Genomic DNA, 18,515 nt, shown 5'->3' with positions numbered 1-18,515 from the left:
AACTTTGAGAATTTGGCTAGTTTCAGAACCACTTTCAACCAACAAGTTCATTAAAATTATTCTAAGATGTAATGCAAGAATATTACACTAAGAGCTGAAAATACACAGAAACCTGAGACCCATACTCAGGTCTGGTGCCCAGTTGGAAAGAAAGGGCAAATGACAACACGTAGTAAGTAGCAGAGAATAAATAATAATACGTAGGCCTCTTAAAAGAGAGGCTTCACTAAGTGCAGGACTTGAAATGGGCCTTCAAGGATGACTACTGCTCGGAGGATGAAAGCCAATCGAGGGGATGAGAGAAGATAAATAAAGATTGAAGAGCCTAGAAAACCCATGTCATGCCCAGAAGGTGGGAAACAGACCCACTGTCACTAGAGCACAGGGCTTTTATACAAAACAGAAGATAAAAATAAAGTGAGGAGCCAAATGCAGAAAAGGTTGATGGACAATCCCGGAGATTTCTGAGGAGATTCTGTAATCAAAAGGCCCTCTGACACAATGTGGCATGAGTACCCAGGGGAGATAAGAAGAGATTAAAAAGATACACTCGTGAAAAAAGAATAATACCACATGTAAGTGGAAATACTACATACTTAAAAAAGAGTAATCAGGAGAAGAAAGATTTCAGAAACAACAGAAAAGTTGAAAAGTAAAGAGACATAGCAAGGTGTGTACTGAAAACAACAACAAAGAAATTACAAATAAGTCTTATGAAGAAAACACTGACAGCTAAGATTACCAGAGGACATTTCTGAAATAAAACAGAAGAGGAAAAGCCAGATTACAAAACGATGAAAGAAACACAAAACAGAAAAGTGTAAAAGTGGCTGTATACACGGCTCAATAAAGATGAATGGGAGGCCAGAGAGTAGGTGATACAGAGAAAAGATGACAGAATTAAACAGGCTTTTAGATAATCTCTGAAAAACAGGAAAGATTAATAGAAAGAGATTAGAAATAAAAGAAAATGAAACATTCAGTTTGAGGCAATAGGCTAGCAGAAAAAATCCCATCAGGTAAGCAGGTTTTCCTGTAAATAAAATAAAATTCCCTGAACAATAAAAACACCAAAAGAATATTCAGAGACAAATATGTATTTGCAAGAGAGTGTGTTAATACATATGTTAAACTCAGGCACAAAGTTCAAATTTAGTATGAGAGTTCAGAGTTCCGGGGAGCTGTAAAAAGAAAAAGGGTAGAGGAAGAAAACTTCTACTATTTTTTACATAGAAGACAATTCTGGACTGAGCCACCCAGGTGCTCCTAGACCAGTAATTTGTAACTAGAAGTGATTAACCCCTTCCCCCCTCCTTAAGACATTTGGAAATGGGAGAAGGTGGTTTCTGGTGGCCATAACCCTAGAAGGGGCCCCACTAGCATTTAGTCAGCAGAATCCAAGGATGCTCAATGTCTTCCAAGGAAAAGCACAATCCAGCCCAAAATGCCAAGGGGGTCCCTGAGGAGAAACACTGTGAGTAGACAAGGAAGGCTGCTTATCCTGCATATTTTAGATTACAACAGGGTTGATTTTTAAATTCATTTCTTGTGATAAACTAATTTGATTCTAATAAAGGTCCTTGCATTCCAGCTTGATTTATTTTAATTCAGAACTTAAAAACAGACCTGTTGTTCTAATAAGGGTATTTCAGTCATTCTAACGTTAAGACTTACTAATTACCCATTAACAAATGATAAAGTGTGGCTAAGAGAATGTCACCATGTTTAACAATAGCTAAAATACGCATTCCGGTTTTTTTGTGGTTTTTAAAAAATTTTTTTTAACGTTTATTTATTTTTGAGACAGAGAGAGACAGAGCATGAACAGGGGAGGGTCAGAGAGAGGGAGACACAGAATCCGAAACAGGCTCCAGGCTCCGAGCTGTCAGCACAGAGCCAGACACGGGGCTCGAACTCACGGACCGCGAGATCATGACCTGAGCCGAAGTGGATGCTTAACCGAATGAGCCACCTAGGCGCCCCTGCATTCCGCTTTTGAAATAATATCTAGGGCAATGGTTAAGTTGAATCGATTTGCATTATTTTTTACCACCAAATATGCCCATGCAATTTTTATACACCCAAAGTTTCCTAAGGCACAGCAATTTAAGCTTAAGTTTACTTAAAATTAAGACAGTGTATAAGGATTATTTAAAATGGCAATATACAGAAGTACTGCAATGATCTGGAACACAATAAATAATGAGTTCACAATGATTCTGAAACGGATACTAGGGAAACCAACTATTATTTTGAAAAAAACACTAAAAATAAACTAGTAAACGTAAACAAGGGAAAAAATTAAGCATTTACTCTACGTTCACTAGGTAACTTACCCCATTGGGTAAACAAAGAAATGATGTGGTAAGTTTCTCTTCAGAGATCTATTCCAATGGCTGCTAACATCACAACAAGAAAATCAGATCTTACAAATCTCCTGACAGAAAAGCACACTTATGAGGCAACTGTGTCAAAAAAATAAGAAAGAAAGAAAGAAAGAAAGAAAGAAAGAAAGAAAGAAAGAAAGAAAGAAAGAAAGATCAAACTTGAATTGGATCAAGCCTCTTGACCTAACTCAAGACCGGAAGTTAGAGCAAATACTGAACCCAAAGAAAGCTTTAAACTACACCATACAAATTCAGTAAGTAAAATCCAGACTCTCAGAAACCCCACCCAGTTCTTTCATTAAATTGCAAAAATAAGAGAATGAGAATTAAGTGAAGAGTCCCTATCTCTCAAAAATGCACAGTGCAATACTTGTCTTTTAAAAATGCATATGAAATGATGTCTGAGATTTGCTTCACTGTAATATGGGAGGGTAAAATGAATGGGATTATAGATGAAACAAGACTGGCCAAGGGTTGGGAACTACTGAAAACTGGGTGAAGGCTAGCTACATCGGGATTCATCATACCAGGGTGTTTACTTTCTTATGTGCTTAAAATTGTCCATAATGAAAAGTTAATTAAAACAAACAAACAACAACAACAAAAAAAAAAACTAAGAAACCTCTGCAGGAAGGGAAAGCAATCATTTGCAACATGTTTATTCTAGGGTTTAAAAAATAAGAAAATGAATGCTTGGCATAGTCCTCTAACGGATACTGGGATAATAAGCATCTGGGAAGATAGAAATATCTTTTAAAATTGTAAACAGACACTGGTGTAAATAAAATAAAGAAAATGTAAAGGTATACTAATTAAAACTGTCACTCAATTCCACATGGAACACATGCATCTAAGTTCATGTTCAAACCCATCAAATGCCAGATTTTTCCACACTGTGATAGCAGGTAAATTTACTACGAGCATATATATCACAAATCCAACAAATATTACCAATACCCTTAGAAACAAGTGTGTAACAAAAATAAAACCATAAAGCCAAGGCCTTATGGTGCCCTCTATATTTTGTTGTTGCTACTGTTTAAATTGAGAAGACTACAGAAAGCAATAGGAAGCCGTAAAAAATATGTAGCCACAATCTTCCAAGATCGATTCTCTTGGGGACCCTGAATAAATGGATTCTTGACCTACTAAAATTTAATGTGAAAAAATGATCCATTTGTAAAGGACCTATAAGATTGTAAATGGCAAAACGAACTACAAATAACCACTCTCAGAAAGGGAATGTATGTTGTTTATAAAAAGTGAGAGGCATGGATGTAAAGGGAGGATCATCATGATGATTTATAAGTAAAGGAAAATAAAATAAAAAGGTAACAAAATTCATGTTTCCCTAGGCCTTTCATTCAGACCAAAACATGTGGAGCTATACTCCCAAAAGCAATTTCAGACAAGAGATGTCTTTATTTTTCCCCAGACAAGCTAGAAGTTAAACAGAATGACAAAGTGTATTTGCTCTGGGACAGTGAAGCAGCGAAGAAACTTTGGAATGCTATAACTGGTCCAAGTGCCTCCAAAGCAGGCAGGCTAAACCACAGACAATGAACATGGAAATATTGCAATTCCCTTCAGTATTGTTTGTTGCAAATAACCATTAAATTAAAATAACTACTATATACACCGAGGATCAAGAGGGGACTGAAATTTTTTTAAATGTAATGATCCTAGAAATTTTGCCTTACTGCTGTTATTTTTTAGGTTAATCATATCCTATGACCACCACATCCAAAACAGGTGTTATAAATAAGGTTATGCTGTTTATCTGTATATGTAAAACCAATGAAGTGTCAACAGAGAAAATATGTCAAAACTTCAGAATTTAACTTTAATACTGCCTTTAGACAAAATGCAAGACAGAGAATGATACATGAAACTCATTAGTTTCATTAATCTAAAATGAACTATATAAACCTAGCAGGTCACCCTGAGAACATCAGGTCTATTTTATTTTACTAATTGGACCGGCTCCTTTTCTAAAAAGACTCATAAGGGAAAAGCAAATCCCCATACTATCTGGGAAAATTTTCTGTATAAATTCACAAATTTAGGGAAAACAGTGATTAAATGAACTATAAAAAGACAAAATTAAGAGGAATCTAATATGAAGCCAAAGTTGTTAAAAAGTGAGATCTAGTGCCAGTATTAAAAAATAGTAAGTGCACATGCTGCTGAGAAATCAGTATTAAAATTCTCCTAAAATCCTATATGATTCAGACTTTTCTCCATAAAGCCAGAAATTCTTATCTGCAGAGGGATATTTTTCCAACTTCAAAGCAATTCATAAACATGGACTGCTTCACAATACCCTAGAGAAAAAAGGAGAGGTAGATTTGAAGATATTCCTTTGCTCACAGGAAAGCCATACACAAAGAACTACATGGTAGAGAACAAAGATTTGCATTTTCCGTTATGATCATACTCAGTCCCTGACCTTCTTTCTTACAGGGGAAGAGAATAGGGCAGGAGAGATGACAACTGGGGGAATGCTCCCTGAAAAGAAACTGCTTAAATGATTCCAAAAAAAAAAAAAAAGGGTAAGAAGAGTCTAGTACCCCAAAGCCAAAGAAGGAAACTCTTTTTTTTTTTTTTAAAGTTTATTTTGAGAGAGAGTGAACATGTAAGCAGGGAAGGGAGGAGAGAGAATCCCAAGCCAGGTTCTGGCTCCATGTTGTCAGAGAAGAGCCCGATGCCAGGCTCAATATCATGAACCACGGGATCATGACCTGAACAGAAATCAAGAGTCAGATGCTTAACCAACTGAGCCACTCAGGCTCCCCAAGGAAATTTCTTTTCTTCTCCAACTCATCATCTGAACCTTATTTGCCAGGTTCTAAACCCTACATGAAGTGTATTCTTGGATCCTTCAAGAAACTATGAATAAATGGGACACACTTCAACTAAGCATGCACCTACAGACCCACAATCAACTCGAATGTTTTTACCACATTTCTCAAGCAGCACTGTACAAAAGCAAAAGTGCTTACTTTTATATCAAAAAGTAAACCCAGATTTTTGCCCTGCATCTATTATATATATGCACTACATATGTGACGTAGCAATTTTCTCCACCATTCTAAGATTCAGTTTTGAAATCTTAACAAGAATGATTCTTTATAGGCTTCTTTTGGGAATTGAACAAGTTACTGTATTAGTAGGCACTATGCTATGGAATCCAGGACAGTGTCAGGCTGGATGCCCAATTATCTCCTCTTTTGAAGTGAGAATGAAAGCCATCTATTCTTGGAAGTATACATCCTTTGCGGCAGAAAAATTGATTTCTCATTGAATATCCATATGCTCCCCCCACATTTTCCAGCCCCCTTGCAGTTAGTTGAGGCCATGTGATTAATTCATGTCTTCCTTCCAGACCAGAGCACTTAAAAGCTGGCACATGACCCTCTAGCTCTTTGCCCGGACACATGTTTCAAATGACAGAGCCACAAGATGCAAGCAGCACAAATCAGGAGTCCACACATGGAAGAGCTACCCAGGAGAGCTCCTGAACCTACAGTGGACTTCATATGAGCAAGAGAAATAAACCTTTATATGTTTATGGTTATAAGCCGCCTAGGTTTGTGAACAAAGCAAAATTTAATGTATCCTCTTATAGCCCAATTATACTCAAATGCTGCAGGACAAAATGTATACATAAAAATGGCAAGTTCTCTGTTTAATATTAAAGGACATCTTGTTTTCAGTATAATTTTGTATATTTAGAAAAAAGGAAATGATTAAAAGATAATATTTAATAATAAACTGGAAGAGGAATCCAACATACACAAACAACTTAAAAAGAAACTGATATTTATAGTTTCACCTTAAGGGGAAAGAATTCTAAAAATCAAGAGTCTAAATTTTTTTCTAGTTAAGCATACAAGTTATACAACATAAACAACAAAAAGAAATTATCCAAAAATAAAAAGTGAAAAACTAAAAACAACTATTAGGAAACAGGTAAGGAAAAGCAGACCAACTTTAAAACACTTTTTCACTGTAACTGGCTGTAGTCAATAGTCATTGTAATAGAGGTAGTAAAGGACCACACAAGCTTGCCCACAATTCTGAAATCCCAAAGCCCTAAAAATCAAAGACTTTCAAAATAAGTTTGGAGAAAAATAATTTAGCAGCAACACCAAACATGAACTAACCTGAAACTATTTGTAGTTTCTACTTATCCCATTTAGTATAAATATTCATACATTTTTGGTGTAGAAATATGATGTGCTTGAAGATCCCACTGGGGATGTTACATAAGATACAGCAAACACATCATCATATTCCCTTTCTAAAATCTAAAATTTTCTGTACTCTGAAACACATCTGGCCCCAAGGGTTGGAAATAAAAGAATGTGGACTTAGAACAACAATAGAAGTGAATATTCTCTGTACTGTCTTAATGATGAAAATAAAAATCAAATCAAGAGCATGGCTTTCTAACCTGTTTGTAATTCAATGTAAAACAGAATTTTGATGATTTTCCAAAGGTGTTTCTCCTTGATGCATTGTACTTCAATATTTCTGGTAGAACACAGATACAACAGCCTAAAGCTAGATCATGCAGGGGTATAATTAACTGGTAGAAGACAGAAAAGAAATAAAAATACCGCCGAAAGCATTTCTCGCCTCAACAGACCATAATTTAGCAGGTGTTCAAGGTAGCCATTCCTGTGGTTTCACATAAAAAACACACACATATGTCAAAAAATATACAATGAATGTAAACCACAGTACAGGAGGAGCAGAGGTAGAGCCATCAGCTCTAAGGAAGGTGCAGGACAATGTACTAAGCAGTCATTATTAATAAGACAGGAAAATGGTAAAAAGCAAATTATGCAACAACTCAGGAGGCAAGGTATCAGAATAAATGTCTACAGCAGGCTTGCTCAACCTGAGCACTACTGACTTTTAGTCCAGATGATTCTTTGCTGTAGAGGGGTTGTTCTACACATTGTAGGACATTTAGCAGCATCTGTGACCTCTACTCACGAAGTATCAGTAGCAACTCCCTCTTCCCCCAGTTGTGAAAGCAAAAGTCTCCAGGCACTGCCAACTCTTCTTTAGGCTTTTTTTTTGGAGGGGGGGAGAGGACTGGCAGGAAGGAGTAGGGAGGCAAAATTTACCCCTAATTGAGAATCATGGATCCAGAAGCAGAAGAAAGATTTGAAGTTTAAAGAGTTTCTTCTTCTAGAGGTGCCTGGGTGGCTCAGTCAGTTAAGCATTCGACTTCAGCTCAGGTCATGATCTCAAGGTTCACAAGTTCAAGTCCCGTGTGTGGCTCTGGGCTGACAGCTCAGAGCCTGGAGCCTGCTTCAGATTCTGTCTCCCTCTCTCTCTGTCCTTCCCCCACTCACGCTCTGTCTTTCTCCATCTCTTTTTTTTTTTTTAATTTTTTTTTTTTAATGTTTTATTCATTTTTGAGACAGAGAGAGACAGAGCATGAACGGGGGAGGGGCAGAGAGAGAGGGAGACACAGAATTGGAAGCAGGCTCCAGGCTCTGAGCCATCAGCCCAGAGCCCGATGCGGGGCTCAAACTCACGGACCGTGAGATCGTGACCTGGCTGAAGTCGGACGCTTAACCGACTACGCCACCCAGGCGCCCCTTTCTCCATCTCTTAAAAACAAATAAATAATAATAATAAAAAAAAAACTTAAAAAAGGTTTCTTCTTCCAGATTCTAATAAAATGCCAAATATACTTCCCTGTCAAAAGAAGAAAAAAAAATTCTATTTCTCTAGATCTGTTAAGTGGTTTTATCGTATGTTTTTAATCTCAGTTTTGTAGGGACGATGAGAATGGCAGGATCAAACTCCCCATTCTCAATCTGAATGCCCCTGCACTCTAAACAAGAAAGAGTTGCTGATTTTCCCATAGCTAAACATATCCATCTGTTGTTACAGCAACTCTTTCAAGGAGGGAATGAGATACCAATTGGTTAGCTATAGAAAGAGACAACAATTGGCAGTAAACGTCCACACTGTTTTCACCTACTTTCTAACTATATTATCTGCTTTGAACATTATATGTCCCTAATAAAAATGTGACCTTTTGGGGGAAGAATAGTGTTTTCAATCACATCATTCTTTTGGAAAAAGTTTTTAGTCACAACAGCACCAGGTCTTCCTGCTGCACCGGCATATAAGAGAGAAAAAAATTAGGCTTACTATGATTATCAATTTCCTTTTATAATAGAAGCAGTAGCTAAATGCCTTTGAATAATATTAAAAATTCTAACTATGAAAAAAAGTAAAGAGTATGTGGGATTTTTAATTGATTTTCTCCAAAGTCACTATTTTGCCTGAAAGTTCTATTCCTGTTGGTCTGACAGATTTCGATTATCTATTAATTTAACAAATCTTCACATGCAAAACACTGTATAAAGCAAGAGTTACAAAAACGTATAAGACCATCCTCCTTTCAAAGGAACACTTACTCTTACAGAAGGTAGACAAGCAAATAATCACAGTATATAGCATTAACATACTATAGTATTTCAGCTATGCTGGTTAGTATTAGCTTCAAGAAACATAAAACATCACTTAAAATTATGAGTAATGCCCAAGTCTCCAAAAAATCCTCATGATTTTTGAGAGACTGTGCCGATGCCAAAACTTAATAAATAATATCCACAGTGGGGTGGATAATAATGACCCCAGTGGGGTGGTAAGGAAAACAAACACCTTCAATCAGAGTAGCTGTGTATTTATCTGTTTTAGAAATCAAGCTTCCAAATAAGATTTAACTTTTATAAAAAAAAAAAAAAAGGGGGGGAGTTCTAGGATTGTTTTTGAAGAGTTGAAAATAAAAGGAATTAACTGGATAAATGGGATACAACTTTGTTTTATAAAATAGGGAATCTTTACCTAGCACACACTAAAATCAACAATAACAAAAACCAAATGTATAAGTAAAGAAAAAAAGCTATCTATATGTGGGGGCTTTAAAATCAAGTGGTGTGTAAGGAACCAACTAAGCTATAGATATCACGTGTTATTTTTATTATTACCTGCCTTCATATACCAATTACAAAAAGCTTCCAAAGTCACAGACAAGGAAAAAAAATTGCTGTTTAGGTAACTGGTAAACTACATCAATTCAGAATCTAATTTTCCAAATATTGATATAATTTCATTCTCACTTCAACTGTAAATTTTAATAACGATATTTAAAAGAGAAAAAATAACATCCTTATTTTAAAATTTTTCATTACAATTTACTACAGAGACAGAGCATTCTCTATGAATTATCATTAACTTTATGCATATTCCTTTAAATAGGATACACTATTTCCTCATCTTTGCCCGATATTCTTAGGTTTTCTTTTTTACTTAAGTTCCAAGGAACTCCTTTTAGTTATATACATATAAATTTTTGCTTAAATGTTCTCAAATAAACAACTGTTAAATTGATTAAAATAAAATTACTCCTATAGTAGGATGTTGATGCACTGGAGAGAATGCTAGCAAGAATGAGGGCATGTGGCTAAACTGCCTCTTTCCCTTTAATCATTCTGTGGCCACTTTACTGACCCAATTTACACCATTACCAAACTTTAAAACATATTAACATTTAATCCTCACAATAAACCTATGGGAGGGGGGATTATTTTAATCTCCATTTTACATTGAAGAAAACTGAAAGAGAGGGGCGCCTGCGCAGCTCACAGTCGGTTAAGAGTCCGACTTCGGCTCAGGTCATGATCTCACAGCTTTTGAGTTCGAGTCCCGCATTGGGCTCTGTGCTGACAGCTCAGAGCCTGGAGCCTGCTTCAATTCTGTGTCTTCCTCTCTCTCTGCCCCTACCCTGCTTGTGCTGTCTCTCATAAATGAATAAATGTTAAAAAAAATTTTTTAAAGAAAAAAAGAAAACTGAAAGACAGAAATACATCCTAACTGATCTAAGATAATACAGCTAATAAGAGGCAGAGCAGGGACCGGACCCAAACCAATGCTTTAGAAACCTTAATATACAAACAATTCCCCTGGGAATCCTCCTGAAATTCAGTTTTTGACTCAGTACTTCTGCAGTGGGGGAGGCAAGATTCTGCATTTCTGACAATCTTACGTGTGATGCAGACACTGCTGATCAGAAGATTCACCCTATGGGCGGCAAAGTTCTAAGCTACCCTAGAAAATGGTGGCAAGTGGTGGTAACCCTCAAAAGGAGGTAGAGTTCACCCACCGTTAGACAATGCGAGGCATAGGAGTAAATCAGGGGTTGCCAACTTCTGGTTTAGAACTTAACTGCTTCTTTTATTAATTTTGTTTTAAAAGAAGGATGTTAGCAAAATTACAAGTACTATAGTACTTTTCAGGTTTTGCAAGTGAACACATTATAATAAATACTTGCTACTATTACACCTCCCTCCAAATAAGGCTTTTCCCACATCTAAAAACTATTACAAATGCCCCTGAATATCTACCTTTAACACAGATTCAATCTGAACATATTGAAGAATATTTTAAGAGCGTACACTTGTGCTTTCTCATAAATGGAAAGAATTAGAGGTGGAGTTAAAAATCCAGCAACTTCCTAAACTTCTGCCACTTGTAAAAGGGGTTACTGTGATCAGACAAGGGCACTCCCTGGGAAACAGATGGAAGGAACATAAACGTCTTAAGAGCACACTACTCAACAATTCTAGTCAATCACTTTCTCCAAAAACAGGAAAATGCCCAAACACAACCTCCCTCCGTTCTCACTGACGTATCAACTATGTATACCATAATCTAGAATATAGTATGCAAACAATATAAACTAAAGCCACTATATAAATATTATATCCCTATGTTTTGAATGCTCTGGCCTAAGGCACTCCAACACCTAAAAACTGAAATGCCATCAAATCATTGGAAATAACATTTTATCAAACTTTTATACCATTAGGAAAAGAAATATCGTTACTATCGACATATATTCAAATATGTTTAAAGTCACACACTTAATTCAACAGTTAAGTCTATCCTAAGATCACCTATGGTGTACACATGTTAGACACAGCTATATACTAAGGGAATATATAACATAACAAAAAAAATATTTTATAAATAAAACACAGGAAGGGAGGAAGGGATCTAAGAGAAATCTTAGTCTCATTGGAGTAATTTTGGTTTTGCTGAGTTTTCTTGTATTTCAATCAACTTTTTCCTGAATGTACACAAATATACTTTACATTTCTTCCCTGAGGAAAAATTAAATCCGTCAAATACTGACAAGCTGGTAAAAATTATTTTCGAAACCATAATGGAATTCTGATTAATTAACTACACATGAAAGTCCAACATCAAAGTCAGAAAAGTATTAGGTTTCATAGATTTCAGGCAATATGAATTCACACATTTTAGAATTTAATATAGAATCCCATTTTTAACTATAACAGAAATTAATAAATTTAACCTGTACAATCACTATAAAGCTAAAATTCTCACCCATGCACCTGTGAAGTACAAGAACACCACAATCTGTCACATATCAGACGTGAAGATACAAATACAATACAAATTCAGACTTAGCTGTCAAAATCCTGAAATGCCTCCACTAAACACTCAATATTCCAAATTCCTGCTCAAGGACAGGACTAGATCATATTCCACCTCCCAAAAAGCTGAAGACACTTAAAATAAAAGACACAAAAGGATCTATTTTGCACATCGGGCGCCTGAATAAGAACGTCCCCAAACTAGTAAGACACAACTTCTGCCAGTTCCCAGTTACGACTCATCATTTTCTGTTTGCTTTCTCTTTACTCACACAGCCACAAATAAACTCATATATTAAAGAACTAGAGAACTGAAATATATAATTTGCATACTTTACAACCATCCCAAGTTGTGACAAGGGAAAGTGTAGATGATGTATTCCAGGTTATTGTTTGCAAGCCCACACGTTTGTTCGTTTGTTCGCTATTTCACTGATCACTAAAGGTGAAGCATTTCATGGACTGAAACAACATATGGTATATAGAGAGAAAAATAAACAAGTTAAACTTTCTGCCTCCTAGAAACATTCTACTTCCTCTAAAATAATCCTCAGTGACCTTGTGGAACCATTCCCGGGTTAAACATGTAAAGCATACTTCTTCAGCAACTGCAACATTACACTACTGCTCCAAGGGCATTCAACACATTCTCTACTGGGTTCTCTAGACTTAGGCACGTATGCTAGTTTGTGAAACCTTTAAAAATGTTTGACATTACATGCAATTTTAAAACATTTAAGAGTTCTGAATTGATAGATCTTTGTATCTTTTATAATGAGAAATATTAGAACACCCTCTGCAAGTTAAGTAATTCTTCAGAGAGCAAATTTAACTTGACCTCGCTAAATGGCTACAGATTTGACAAACCATTGAGAAAGGTGGAAGGATTTATTTATTCTCTAAAGCAGCACTGTTCCATAGAAATATAATGCATGCCACATACATAATTTTAAATTTTCTAACCACATTAAAATGGTAAAAAAGTAAAATTTTAAAACATTCCATAAAACTTATCACATCCAACATATTATCATTTAAACACGTAACAGATACTTCTAAAACCCAGTAAGGTATTTTACATTCTCTGCTTCATACAAGGTTTTCCAAAATTCGATGTGTGTTTTACACTTACAGCACATCTCATGGTGGACAATTAAAGCGGTCACTAGCCACAAGTGGCTAGTGGCTGCATTACTGGACAGCACAGCTCTTAATACTTTGAGATCTGACGTACCACTACCTGTTTAAAATTAGTTTACATTCATGTTTACCTTTTGAGCTGACATAGCTAATTACAAATATGAGCAAAACTGTTAATTCACTGAATAAATCAGAAGATCACCTTATCTAAGGATCTGGTTAATACACACAAGAGGCAATTGAATTATACCCAATTATATCTCAAGTAGACTTCGGAGATAGGTCAGATCATCACAAGTGAACACAACTTGTAACAAAAATATAGGTAAGACAAGAAAACATTTTCGTATCAGACCGTAACACTGCCTGATTTCTAGCTGCCACTCTCACCCTGGAGCACATATCTCTATGCAAATTATCTACACAACTGTCCTTTCTAACTCTGATATATTTTGGAAGCCATATAGTCACTGGTGAAAAACAAAGCACTAGGTAAGACAAACTGAAAAAACGTTTAACGAAAAAAATTATCAACCAGTCACTTTTAATGCACCATATGCCAACTGACAATCTTAAATTATCCTACAGGAGTTTCACTGAAATGAGTTCTTCCTACAAATTCCAATTCATATACTGCTTTTCACACATGTATTTCAAGGACCAAAATTACCAAGAATTTTCCCAAGTAATTAAGACATTCGGTTAAAATGTAAATAATTCCAACAATGCATTCTCCAGAAAATAACTAGAAGCATTAGCTTAGCACATAAAATTTGTCCTTAAGGCACATTACTGAATAAATCAAACAGAAACTATACCCTTGTTTACTGCATTTACATTTTGTAACACCACATTCAGCAATTTCTAAATTTGGAAGGTCAGTTCAGATTGCACACAAGCAGTAACTTTAAAGCTTAGCAAAATTTTCGAAGTTTCTGCAATATAGTTCTGAATAAACACTCTACAGCAATGTTACAACAGAACAAAATCAGCACCATTCACACTAATCTCAGTAAGAAGCACAAAATCAGTATATTCATAAATTCCAAATGTATGATACATGCTAAAGAGTATTTTCCCCCAAACTTGTTTAATTCACCTTAGACAATTTTTGTTTCATGCACTTGCAAAGCTGAGAAGAAGCAAACGTAGCTTCTTCTGCAGCACACATATCCCAAGCCGATACATTAATCTCTTGCTATTTTTGCACATTTTGAAATCAAAACAAAATTTGTTTCTTACCTGCAGTTAGGAGGAGGATCGAGAGTTATTTCAGCTAGCTCCTTCTGAATTCTGTTAGTGAAATGAGAACAGACAAAAAGGATTTGAGATAGTCTACAGAATAACCGGGGAATTACACTGCCCTCTACCACCATGCAGTTAAATGCAAGGCTCGCTTTGCCTTCAGTAATGCTAACATGGCTGCTTCCTCTTTGTTCTCAGAGGCATAACCCAAATCCCTTAACAGAAACTTTGCAGCTTTTTTTCTCACTTGCTACTGTAAATAAGTATGACATTCACACCAGATCTTAGAAATAGTCCTCTACTAGTACTCAATAAAGGCTATAAAATCTATTTTAAAACACTTTTTACCAAAGAAATTCTCTTTTCAAGCTTATATGCAAATGAGACAAGAAGGGAGGAGGGAAAGCACTAGAATTTTTGACAATGACTTTAAGTCACTTTTACAGAGGTAAGAATTAGCAAGCTATTACATGAGCACAGTAACAGTTTTGACAATATTCTGTGTCAAAAAAAAGTTTAAAATTTACAAACATCTTGACCAGTGAAAAACTTCTAAAGGACTCTGACCTTACTTAACCAATTCTGTTTTCCCTAATCTTAAGTACAGCACTAAAATTGAAGACATTTGGGGGAAAAGAAATAATAAGATATATAGCCTTGAGTTAAGAGGAGGGGGAAAACAGTTCTCTGATTTTATTCAAATGTAAAATGCTTTCAAAACTTAAGATGTGTATTATATGTCCCTCAACAGGATTACAGCAAATTGAGGATTCTAAATTATTTAAAAGACTGCTATTATTTAATAAAATATTCTCAAGTTATTAATACTTGATTGTTGATATAGTAGAGGTGAAAACCCACAGAAAAATAAGAGTTCTTCTAAATCACTTAGAGAACTCAATATTTGAACAGGTTTTATACTTCTTTTTCCTTTCGTTGTGATCAATAAAAATCAACAAAACGTCAATACTGGCTAATGCTACAAACATTTATGACGTATAACTAATAGAATGCATGGATATTCCCCTCCCTATTGCTACCAATGGAGTCCCATTGACATAATCTTTTTTTTTTTCACATCAAAGATAATGTAAACCAACAGGAAACAAATGACCTTTCAAATATACCCAACAAAATGTTTCTTCTGCTGTTGAGTAATAACATGTCAAACATATCCACAAGTTTTAGAGTGAAGAGTCACTAGCACAATGAAAGTTTTCAATAGCCAACTGCCACCCAAAATTGTAAATGGCTATGTTTCAGTTTTATTTACACTCACAATAATATAGAGGCATAACCATAAATTAACTACAAAAAGTAATAACCTGGGATGCAATGACTTTGTCACATTTGTAAAACTGAAAGCAAATTGGGAGCACAATTTTAAATCTGCTCTCAAATGTTGTTAAGGCCTTGAATTTACAAATTTTCTAGCAACCATAATTATTTCTAATCATTAAGTTTCATGAAGAGTGGCGCTGCTGATCTCTAGAAGTGTCAATTTCAATGAAGAAGAGTATGACTCATAAAAAGGAACATCCTCAATGTACCAGCTAATTTGGGCTCACCAAATTTTCCTTGCCAACTCCTAAAACAATCTGTCAAAACGTTGGTCCAATCTCTACTCAAGGACACTTCTTTACTGAAGTTACCAAAGTAGAGAGTAAGTTTGCTGAAAAGTACAATTACAATTCTAGGGAGGTGGCTTATATGCCACCTAAAGAATGACAACTCATTTGAGTGCAAATAAAAGTGATCACGAAGTAAATATTTTTGAACTGCTGCTACAGATGTAAAACCAACAAAAGCGTCCAACCATTTGGAAGACAACCTGATAATGTGCTTAATCCTTTTACACATTACCTTTTAGCACTAGTGGATAACTTAGCAGTGGTTTTGCTAGAGAGTTTGGTGTTTTTCTTCTGCTGGGTGGCAGAAGGTTTTCTTTCTTCTTGTTCTTCAGGCTCTGGAGCGGCTGGGTCTCGCTGGTCCGCATCTGAACTACCACTGCTGGTGCTGGGGCTCTCATCATCGGACCTTTGCCTATCACTGGACATCTTGGTGAAGTTATTTCTTGGAAAACTTTTAAAGAGAAAAGGAGGAGAGAAGGGAAATGTTAAGTCCAAGAAATAGACCAGGAGCATTTTCTTCTCTCAATATTCACCTAAAATTGTCATTTTAATGAAAACACTTCAAAGTGCTCACACTTATCTCATCACACAGCAAGGTTACAGGGGAGGTGATGTGTCTCACAACGCCAGCGTTCAAGGATTTACCGAACTCAAGTTAGAAAACCCACTCACATTTTTTTCCATCCCTTGGACAATCTATCAATTGTCTACTTTCTCAGAAGGCATGAAGCAGATTTGCCAGGGAACTTAGGCAACGAGCATTAATAACATATGACACACTGTAAATAACAGATCTCGCTGAAAAATGTTAAAAAGTCACTAATAACGTCTAAATATTTACACACTGACATTGGTCAAAGCTACCAAATTCCCTTTCCGAGAGGAAAACATACCCTGTTAATCGCCCATATGCTTATTTAAGGTGGCGATTCCTTCTCTGTGCACGTAAGCCTTTAAATACAACACTTAGGAATTTAAAAATCAACTAACAAGCTGCTCTAGCCGTTTCCACGGCCAGCAGCGAAGATTCATCCGGCCAAGACCGAGCTGCCACCCTGGGAAAAGCAGAATCCAAACTGCACCTTCTGCAAAGCTCCCAATGCCATCAAGGTTCCTCGCTCAATTTTTACATCACGCACCGACATTTTGTCCAAAATAACGAAAAAAAAAATCAGAGGCAAAACAAACAAACAAAGCCCCAAGAAGTGCAACAAATTTCCGCGCCCGCGGAGGCGAGCCGCGGCCGGCGGCGGCGGCCACGCAGCTCCGCGGCCCTTTGTGGGGAGGGCCGCGCGGGGGCCGCGGGCAGCGCTCGCCGCGCCGGGCGCCAAGTGATGCGAGCAGCCCGGCCGGCCCCGCCGCGGCTCGCGGACACCGGCGGCGCGGGCGCCCGGCGCGAACAAAGCTGCCCGCCCCCGCCCCCTCCCCCACCGCCGCCGCCGCCGCCGCCCCGGCCGCCCCCCACGCGGCCCCCCGGCCCCGCCGCCTTACCTCGGCCGCCCGCCCGGCCCGCTCGCACGCCGCTACGGTGTGGGGGAGGGAGAGAGAAAAAAACCCTTCCTTAAGGAAATGGAGGCAGCTGGGGGGGGGAAAGGGGGGGGAGGGAAAAAAAGAAGCCGAGGAGGCTCTGGCCGGGGAGTGTGGAACATTGAAAGTCGGAGGGGGTTGTGCAGTGCCGGGCTCCGGCCGGAGGGTGGCGCCGCCCAGCGCCTTCGGAAAAAAGGGGGGGGTAGGAGCTCGGCTGGGCGAGGGCGCGAGCTCCCGGCGAGGCGGAGGGGACGCGGGAGACCCCCGCGCGCTGTGGCCTCGCGCCGCCGCCGCCCGGCTCGGCTCCTCCCGGCCGCGCAGTCAGCAAGTTCCGAGGCGAGCGCGGGGGGGGGGGGGGGGGGGGGGGGGGGGGAGGGGCGGGCGCGGCGGCGGCGCGCGTGCTCGCTGCTTGCCTGGCGGAGGGACGCGCGCCCCCGACGCCCGGCGGGCGCGAGCTCTTCCTGCGCGCTCCCGCGCGCGCTCTCCGCGCCTCCCTTCACCCGGGGGGCGCACGCGTCGGCCCGCGCGCGGCCAGGACAAAGAGCGCGGCGGGGACCCAGCGGGCTGGCCCCTGCCGCCCTTGGCCGTGGAGCCCGTGCCGGAGAGGGCGGGGGCGCGGGCGCCGTCTCGCGGGGCCGCTGTGCCGTGGGGTGGCTTCCGGCCTGAGCCCGCCTCCGGAGCGAGGCTGCCCATTGGGCTACCCGCCCCGCAGGCTGGGGCCGGGGTGCCTTAGGGGCAGGCAGGCTGAGGTCATCCCCAGGACTGGCCATATCCCCTCTGCCTGCGCTGGGACCGGCGTGGACCTCGAGGCCCCTACGCTTGGAGAAGGGCCCTGGACGCGTGGTCGGGAGTCCCCCTCTGCCCTGGAAGCCTGGAAACTAATGGGTGTCGTTGAGGAGGCCAGGCACGCCCGCGGAGGAAAACTGCCTCTTGCCCCCTGGGAGCCAAAGGGGCAAGATGAGGTCTAGGGCATTGAAGGAGGAAAAAAGGATTTAGAGATTAGGGGACCAATCTCTGCTTCTCTTTGGCCCTCAGCCTACCAAAGGCAACAATCCTTCGGATTGCTTTAAAAATTTTAAAATCCAAAATCC

General features: G+C 38.9%; 1 protein-coding gene across 4 annotated transcripts in view; it reads right to left on the bottom strand.

The window, feature by feature from the left end:
• The window catches only part of UBE2E3 (ubiquitin conjugating enzyme E2 E3), a 92,483-nt gene extending 74,435 nt beyond the window's left edge, over window positions 1-18,048 (bottom strand). Inside the window, exons 1-3 of one of the 4 annotated variants that reach the window (XM_045480394.1) lie at window positions 17,389-18,048; window positions 16,130-16,348; window positions 14,264-14,314 (exon numbers count right to left, since the gene is read on the bottom strand). In XM_045480394.1, the coding sequence (XP_045336350.1) occupies window positions 14,264-14,314; window positions 16,130-16,323 (245 nt within the window). In that variant the 5' untranslated portion in view covers window positions 16,324-16,348; window positions 17,389-18,048. Of the gene's footprint in view, window positions 1-14,263; window positions 14,315-16,129; window positions 16,349-16,790; window positions 17,171-17,388 lie in introns of those variants that run through there. The other 3 variants (XM_045480396.1, XM_045480397.1, XM_045480395.1) reach the window with 3 other exon arrangements.
• Between the last annotated feature and the right edge of the window lie 467 nt (window positions 18,049-18,515).

This window comes from Leopardus geoffroyi, chromosome C1 (genome assembly GCF_018350155.1).
Source record: "Leopardus geoffroyi isolate Oge1 chromosome C1, O.geoffroyi_Oge1_pat1.0, whole genome shotgun sequence".
Lineage (NCBI taxonomy): Eukaryota > Metazoa > Chordata > Mammalia > Carnivora > Felidae > Leopardus > Leopardus geoffroyi.
The sequence above is the reverse complement of the archived record's forward strand: the minus strand, read 5'-3'. Positions and strand labels throughout refer to the sequence as shown.